At 53.7% G+C, this 8,401-nt stretch overlaps 1 protein-coding gene across 1 annotated transcript; it reads right to left on the bottom strand.

Moving 5' to 3' along the window:
• Positions 1 to 1,517: 1,517 nt before the first annotated feature.
• FNDC5 (fibronectin type III domain containing 5) lies at positions 1,518 to 7,721 on the bottom strand. The gene is made up of 5 exons (XM_049617567.1): positions 7,546 to 7,721; positions 6,853 to 7,051; positions 6,427 to 6,516; positions 4,246 to 4,379; positions 1,518 to 3,377 (listed from the first exon to the last, which is right to left on the bottom strand). The coding sequence occupies exons 2-5, from the start codon at positions 7,034 to 7,036 to the stop codon at positions 3,339 to 3,341; spliced, it is 447 nt and encodes a 148-aa protein (XP_049473524.1). The 5' UTR covers positions 7,037 to 7,051; positions 7,546 to 7,721; the 3' UTR covers positions 1,518 to 3,338.
• Between the last annotated feature and the right edge of the window lie 680 nt (positions 7,722 to 8,401).

Below are 8,401 nucleotides of genomic sequence, written 5' to 3'. Positions count from 1 at the left end.
CAGCTGGTCAGCAGTGGAATTCCTTAATGAACAAGCTCCTGCCTTGTCAGTCCTCTCCACCTGTCCTGTCCGATGACAACTGGAACATGCCACAGACAGAAAACCAGACCTTCCCCAGCACCCACTGAGAAGGGGGTGGGATGTGATCTCTTGGGGACAAGCTTTAACACACTCCACTTGGTAGTCCTGAATCACTATCGTTCTCATTAAGGAACTATTGGTATAGGAGGAGCTCCTTCAACTTAGCTTCCAATGACACTTTGAGGGTTTGGGAACATTGTACTGATGGAGCTTGGTGCGGCTGGAGCGGGGCCGGGGCCGTGTCCCATTTATGGAAGCAATTCGTTCTTGGAGGCCACTTAAAAGCGAAATCCAAAAACTGTCAAATAGGTTTAAAGAGGGTGAGAAATAACAGCAGTCTGAAACATCACGTGACTGGAGTGGTGCAATATTACATATTTTTGTAAAAGGGCTGAATTAGCTTACCATGGATTCTAGAGGCGGCCACCCTGAAAAGCCTGGGTTGAAGGGACAGGGTCAGAAAGAGCAAAGGACTCCTGCCCCACAGAAACACTCATGGTCCTTCCTCTCCCAGACCCTGGGGCTTCCCTCTTCTCGTTCTTACCCTTTTTGTTTTTGACACATAAGGAAACCACCCCCCAGAGAAGTAACTGGCCTGAGAGGTCACGTGGTGACAAGGCAGGTTCTCTGCCCTCCGTCCAGCATTGTCCAACATTCTCCCACAGGCCCTGCGTGGCCTGCGGGTCAGGTCTCCGTCTGCAAGAACTTGCTTACATCCGTCCCAAGCTGTGACGAATCTGCGGATCTAAGTGTGGTGAAGAGGGGACCCCAGCCCAAGTCATAGCTGTAGGTTTACCGTGCAATGGCGGCTGGTCAGTCGTAGAACGTGGGGTTTTTAGGGAGGTAACTAAAGAGAATGGGGTAAATTTTTCTAAACCAGAAGTGTCCAATCGTCTCCCCTCCCCCTCAGACCCTCAGCCGAAGTACTGCAGGCCCTGCTAAATTCCCCTTAGCAGTGCCTTCCTGACCACTGACAGCAATCTGTATTTACCTGATGCCGACTTAGGGGCTTCTCCACCACAAGGCACTAGACAGGTACACAGGACCCAGGCCTTGGCAGGTACCTGTCTCTCAGGTTGGGGTTAGAGTTCTGAGTGCTAATAGATTTCCACTTTCCCACCCAGCCTTCAAGACCTGTCTTCCTCCTCTTGGAACCTTCCAGAACGTCTACCCTAAGTCCTGCTCACCTGACATTTTCTCTCCAAGCTCTTGCTGGCTCTGGACAAAAAGTATCTGAGGTGTCCCATTTACCAGTTTGCTCATTGGCTAATGGCATCATGACTCCACCTTTCAGCCTGCTGTTTGGGCTCATCGTGATGTTCCTTGGACAGCCCCAAACAGCAAGCTGGGAATACTGCGCTGCAGCAGGCCGCTTCCGCAGCTCCTCTCCGCTCCCCTCCTCACCCTGGGGAGAAACAAGAACCACATTCCTTCGGGTCGGGGAAAACACCCAGCGCTGCCCAGAGGGGAAAACCCTTTGTTTTAAAAACTGAGCACCAGCCTGCATACCTAGGCGATGAGGCAGCCCGAGCGTGGATTTGGGGGCCTCAGTAATGGGATGATGGAGCAGCTATTTTCTCCTCCTACACGTGCACCCCCATCTGTTCGAGATTTCCCTTCCAACTCCAGCTTGGCTGGCAGGCATGTCCCTAAGAAGCTGCAGGCCAAAATGGAGAGAGAGAGAACCGACTCCCTCCTCCACACATCCTGACTTGCTGCCAATTGCCAGAAAAAGAGGGCAACATTTGGGCATTTACCAGAAGACAAGGATGTGCCTTTTCATTTGTCTTTTATTTTACATTTAAAAAGAGGTTATTGCTCTAACTGAATCAGAGGTAAGGACCTCTCCCCTAAGCAGCCTTGGCCTTGCAGTCCCATTCAGCAGGGATGGAAGTCACAAGACAATGAGTGGAGCCTCATGCCCTCCCATGAGGAAGCCCTTAGTATTGCTGACATCTGCCTTTCGCCCTGTCTCTCCTCCCTCCCTGTGCTGCCGCACCAGGGCGAAGCAGAGCAGTGGCTGGCCTAGCCACGAGAGCTCTTATAGACCGGATGGTGGGGCCGGTCTTTGGGTGATGGCTTTCAGCTCTCTGGCTTGGGGGCCACTGCTCTTACCATTCAGTTCAGCAGGTATTCACTGAGCGCCTACTGTGTGCCAGGCTTGTGCTAGGTGTGGTCCTCCCACATGCCCGTCCTTAGCCACCAATGGAAGACGCAGAGGCCCATCTCTTCCCACGCAGGCATTCAGCGGCTGTAACTTGCAGTCCTAGGGAAGAGTCTGCCTTCCCCTGTCAAGCACCATTTTTGTTTTGTTTTGTTTTGTTTGCCAGAAAGGGGCAGTGGAGAGAGAGACCTGTCACCTCACACCACTCAGGCTCTAGGGAAGGACATGAGGACCCTGGGTAGCTTTCACAGAACCCTGGATGAGATGGCAAGATATGGAGACCCCAGAGGCCAGGGCTGCTCTGTCTGTGGTAAATGGCTCAGGCCTGCCTTCTAGCAGCTTCCATTCCAGAGCGGGTGATTTAGCAGCCCCCAGGATGTCCCATGTGGACACACCTTTTCAGTCATGTAAGCCAACATTGTCACAATTCCAAGACTCTTCCTAAAGAAATGGGGCCAGTACCGTCCAGGTCTCTTTCCTACCTTGTCTTCTTAAGACTGCAGACTAATTATGTTAAGGGTCAAAATAAGGGCCAAAGAAGACAGAGGCTGTGGGCAACCAGCTTGGGGAATTCCTCTGCCCTCTGGAGTGAAGCCCTTCCGTCACATTTTCCAAAGAGACAAAACATAACATCTTACACACTCGCAAAGTTGTGCATCACACCGCAAGTCCTTGATGGCTGGATCCAGGAAAGGCTTGCTGGCAGCCGTGCTCCTGCCCTGTGGCTTTCCTGAAGGCTCTCAGTCTGAAAGACACAGCTGAAGTCAGTCTAGGTGCTTGTCATCTCCCGGGAGCTCTGTGCATTGTCTCAAAGAGGAAGCCAGTCCAGAAGAGGCGAGGAGGCAGAAAGAAGGCTGTGTCTCGTGCAGCTTTGCCTTTTCCAGAATGGGGCCAGGCCTTTTAGTTTTGTGGCTTATTTTTTGCAGATTTTGGGTTCACAGTTCGGTTTCCTTCAGCAGACTAGGATGGGGAAGAGTGCCAACGGTGCGGCCGGCTGTGCCTCCCCCCATCCGCAGTCCTCCCCGTCCGGGTGCCCATGGACCCGGGGACAGCAGAGAAGAAAAATGAAATCCTTTTCCCTGCAGACGGGCAGTCATGCTTCGATGATGTTCACCGAGGGCTTGTTTGGAAACTGGGAGGAAAAAAATGAGAGAAGCAGCCAGGGCTAATTGAATAGACTTCTTGCAAGGTTGGAACTAGAGAGAGGACATGAGAAGGAAGGGCTGCAGCCTAAAAGCCAGGCTCTCGTCCCGCGGTGAAGGAAAGGAGTGGCCCTGCCCGCGTGCCTCGTCTCTCTGCCTTCTTAAACCCAGCCTTCGGCCTCACTCGCTTAGTGGCCAAGACTGGGTGCTGGGCCCTCGGCCCCAGGCCCCCTGTACACCCCCGGCAGGGCCATCCTGCCGGCCGTTTCTCGCGCATCCTGCGGACCTGCCTCTGAGCACAGCCTCAGCCACTGACATTGTTGAGGTGCTTCTGGAGATGGGGGTTAAAAAGAGGCTTCAGGAAAACGCGGCAGAAAGAGAGAAGCCAAGAGAGAGGACAGTAAGCCAGGGGGTGTGAGGAGATGGAGGGAGGAGATGTGGAGAGGGCCAGATGTTTGTTGGATAATCATCGTCAGAACCATGACATCTCTCACTTCTCCACCGTCTCTTCTGAGCTGCTCAGAGCGAGCACTGAAAAGGTTCTCATATCTGTTTTGCAGAAGAGGAAACGAAGGTACAAAGAGGTGAAGTGCCTGGTCAAGGTCACACAGCACAGCAGGAGCAGAAATGGGCCTAGAACCCCCTATTTGCGTGGTCCCACACCAACCGAGAAATCTGCCCTCCCCGGTCACCGCATCTGTTTAAGCCCGCTGGTCCCTGGAGAAGGTCCAAAATCGATGTGCTATGTCCCGTGTGTCACCCAGGCAGCGGCCAAGAGTGGCCCTACCCAGCTGCAGCCACGCTGGGACCCGAGCTGAGCCCAGGGGCCGCCCACCCAGGTCCGAGACTCCCTCTCACCTTGCTGCGGAGAAGACCTCCGCCCTGGTGCTCTGGTGTGCTGGTTTCCGACGCACTCTTGGTCTTCTCCTTGTTGTTATTGGGTTCGTTGTCCTTGATAATGTCATACTGGCGGCAGAAGAGGGCGATGACGCCTGGGAGGGAGGCAAGAGAGAGCAGTGAGAGGCCAGAGCTCGAGGCCCGCCTGTCCGCTTCATTCCCGCTGGCATCTGCTGGGCCCCTGTTAGATACTGAGCTCCAGATGGCCTCTCCCCTGCACCACTGCACCTGTCCCCCCACTAAGCCAACCCCTTTGCTGCGGCTGGGCTGATCTTCCTACGACACTCATCTGATCCCACCTTCCCCGCATTCAACCTCGGACAGCTCCCTTTTCCCCTTAGGGGAAATAGAAACCGTAACATTCGCTGAGCACGTGCCAGGCCCCGTGCAGTCTGCACTGACTCGGCCAATGCCACCGTCCTCACAGTGCTGGGAGGGTACCTGTAATTACCCTCCCCAGGTTACCAGTGAGGACGCCGATGCAGAGCGCCTCGGCACCTACTCCAGGTCCTGCGGTGGCGGAGCCGGGATGCGCACTCCAGGGCCTGCGCTCTGCTAGATGTTCATTGTTAGCAAACGAATAAGACGTGAACGTCATAGTTTTTGAAAGTCAGATACTATTAAGGCAGCCAACTCCAGTGCTGGTAGGTGTCTTCTCCATTTTTACCTCTGTGCTTTATTTATAGTGCTATTTCTTGATCTGTTTTAGATACTACCTTTTGACTTTCCACCATGGTAGATACCCCGCTTCCTTCCCCACGATCCTAACAGAATCACATCACAATCTTGGGTTAGTTCACCATGTTTATATTGTTACGGTTATCTAAATATTGTCTGTGCCCAGTCTAATAACACACCATAAACCTCTTTTGTAAAATCCTTTGTGTTTTTTGGTCCTTTTTCTACAAGTGCCTGTTTTTTGTTTTTTTAAGTTCTTATTTATTTTGAGAGAGAGAGAGAGAGAGAGAGAGAGAGCTCAAACAGGGGAGGGGGCAAAGAGAGAAGGAGAGAAAATCCCAAGCAGGCTCCAAGCTGTCCGCGCAGAGCCCAACATAGGGCTCTGATCTCATGAACTGAGAGATCGTGACCTGACCCGGAATCAAGAGTCAGACACTTAACTGACTGAACCACCCAGGTGCCCTACAAGCACCTGTTTTTTGATGTGCCTACAGAACATTTTTTCCAAACACTTCTCGATACAGCCTGTCCTCTCAACCACCATGCTAATGCAGATTTGGCATGGTGTTCGAGTCCCTCAAAACAGACTCCAGCCTACTTTACAGCCTCACCGTCCTTTACTGTCCCCTTTCTACCTTCTCTCTTGGGTCACAGCTGCACTGAGCCAGACTGAACTCAATTTGTTTCTTCTACACACTGTCATCAGAACACTGTTCCTTTTATTGGCTGCCTGGTGAACTCCTATTCATCCTTCAAAGCTCAATCCCCATGTTTCCTCCTCTCTGTGTTCTTCCCGATTTCTACTCCTAGCCCCAGAATTAATTCCCTCTCCTCTGCCCTCATGTGATGGCACTCATCACACTGAATCACAGTTAAGTATGGGCCTCCCAGACCCGGTTCCTTGCAAGCCCAGGGCTCTCCTTAGTCACGACTATAGTACTACTATCTGGAATGGGATGGCCGTTCAGAAAATGCTGGTTGAGTTAAGTACAAAGATGACGTTTGTTCTTTATCCTCAGGTAGCTCACAGACAATTGGGAAAAGGGAGAGACATGAGCCCAACTACCTCATCTAAGAAAAGCTAAAGAGAGGGAAAAGCAGTGCATTGTGGGAACAAGATGCAAGATGGCCATTCTAATGGATGGACTGGAGACCCAGCAACCCAGAAGGAGGCATGGCTGCTGCAGCCAAGGCCAGAAGGCAAAGGGGCTGTGGATGCGTCCACCCCAGGAGCCTGAACTACTCCTGAGGGAGGGAAGGCCAAGTGCTCCAAGGCAGCTCTCAATCTACTAAGTTTTTTTGTGAGAGGTCATATCTGGCCCCCAGAGCAAGACTTTGAGGCTTCTCATGTTATCTCTCAGCTGCCTCCAAGCCCCCACCCTTCGCTCCTGTGAGAAAAGGGGTCTGGCCAGGGGCCTTCATTCCCCAGAAGTCGAGTGAATTAGAGCTTGGAGGCAGACTCACCGGCCCACATGAACAGGACCACCACGATGATCAGCACCTCGCCGGTTCGCAGCTGTTGGCTCCTCCCCATCTCCTTCATGGTCACCTCATCTGTGGGGAGGGGGACACCAGGTCTGAGGCTCCGTTCATTCCCAGCCACCCCTCTAGGGCCAGGCCCAAGACCTTAAGTGCTTATTTCTATAGGTGCCCAGATATCTAACAAAAAGAGATTTGGGAACATGCCGATGGCTCCTTGGGGCAGCAGCAACAGGGCCTTGACCCAAAGCTGAGAGGCTATATCCTCATTGTTTGGGGACTAAGGTGACCTCCTCTCTCAGGTACTGCTTTACTAGGCAGCAGGGTGTGGGCAGTGGGGGAGGAAACGGGGTTGGCGCTTTCCTCAAGCCTCACCCCGCACCCCACCCCCCAACAGTGCCCTGGGCCTGCCTTTGTTCTTGGCCGCCATCTTCTCAGCTTCACGAGGGGTCTTGAAGAGCACTGGCTCGCTGGCTGGGCTCTGGCCCTGAATGGAGATGGCCTGCACGTGCACAATGTACTCGGTGTCCTCCTCCAGGTCCCAGAGGGCGCACGAGCGGGTGGTGGTGTTCACCTCCTGGATGAAGCGCAGCATCCGCACGTCCTTCTTCTGCCAAGGAAAATGCCAGGCCCGCTGCTGTCAGCGCCCCGTCACCGACCCCACTCTGCCCACCTCTCTGGCGGTGACATGGGCTCACCCAGCTACCATGCTTTTATAAATAAAGCCTTTATACACATAAGCTTCCTCCCCGATCCCCTCACCTCCGCAGGGAGCTATCGTTATCTCTGTTTCCAGATAAGGAGACTGGGTGCTGAGAGGTTACAGAAGTTGCCCAAGACCGTCTCCCCAGTGAGAACTTGAACCGGGCCCCAAACCTCGGTCTTATGTTTAAGATCAAAACCAGGCTCTTGATTCCCAGATTCCAGTCAAAGGCCCCTGAGCCCTCCTTACTGATCCGTTCCCCGCTGGGGTCCCCATTCCAAGCCATATGTGCAATTCTTCTGCCTGTCCCTCTTGCTCCTTGTTCCTTTCTATTTCTGCACCCCCCCCATCCCCTGCTACTATCTTGATGTGTTCTTCCCTCCCAGACCCTCAAGGGTTACCTGCTGAGAGATGGCAAATCCGATGACAACCTCATCCTCCAGGACGTCCCAGCTCACCACTGCAGAGTTGGCCTTAAGGTGCCTGACAGTGACATTCACTGGGGCCGAGGGGCTGTCTGGGGGTGGGGAGGCACCTGAGCCTGAGCACCCCCTGCTGTGGGGCCCAGGCCCACTGTCTCATAAGTGGAAACCTGGGGAAGGCCACACAGTGGGGAAGGAAGAAAGCAAGGCCTCCATGGGGCTGGCACATCTCAGTTCATCAGTGGTTGAAGAGCCAGGCCTGAGAGGCTCCTCATGTCCAGGATGGGAGTCCCCAGTGATCACACTGGCCCGATCAGCAGTCCAAGTTAGAACTGACGGGCCTGGGCTAGGGCCAGATCTAACAGAGGAGTGGAAAGAGGTGGGGGGGGGGGGCGCTGGTAGGGCGGGAGGAGGCATAGGTGGCCAGGGTTGCAGGTGCTGAAAGTTAGTCTGATGAAAAGCAGTCAAAAGGACTCCCAGTCCAGTGCTCTTTCTATAATACCACATTGTCAAGTGACCTTGAGGGAAGGAGAAAGACCCAGAGGTCGAGAAGAGCCAGGCCAGGGTGAGCCCTGGGTTGGGACTGAGGATCACAAGAAGAACCCCCAGTATTGTAGTGACCCAGGATCCAGACAGAACGAAGCCCGGGGAGGGGTCTATCTAGGTGAGCCTCTTCTCCACACTCTGCCAGCCTCAAGAGGCAGGTAGGGAGGTGGCAGGGGAAGACGGGGTCACGCAGAGCACGTTCTCTCAGGGGAGAGTCAAGAGTACGGGTGGGTCAAGTCTTCTGGATATGGGAAAAGGGTGAGAGGGGGTCAGTCAAGAAGGGAGAGTG

Source organism: Panthera uncia, assembly GCF_023721935.1.
Source record: "Panthera uncia isolate 11264 chromosome C1 unlocalized genomic scaffold, Puncia_PCG_1.0 HiC_scaffold_4, whole genome shotgun sequence".
NCBI lineage: Eukaryota > Metazoa > Chordata > Mammalia > Carnivora > Felidae > Panthera > Panthera uncia.
Note: the sequence above shows the minus strand (reverse complement) of the source record. Positions and strands in the feature narration are given on the sequence as shown.

Excerpts from the sequence above, each read along its gene's own strand:
- FNDC5 (XM_049617567.1), bottom strand. The coding sequence starts at position 7,036 with ATGCTGCGCTTCATCCAGGAGGTGAACACCACCACCCGCTCGTGCGCC. Across the intron at positions 6,517-6,852 it reads GATGGCGGCCAAGAACAAAG|ATGAGGTGACCATGAAGGAG; the intron begins GCAGGCCCAGGG and ends CCCTCCCCACAG. Across the intron at positions 4,380-6,426 it reads GGTCCTGTTCATGTGGGCCG|GCGTCATCGCCCTCTTCTGC; the intron begins GTGAGTCTGCCT and ends CCTCCCTCCCAG.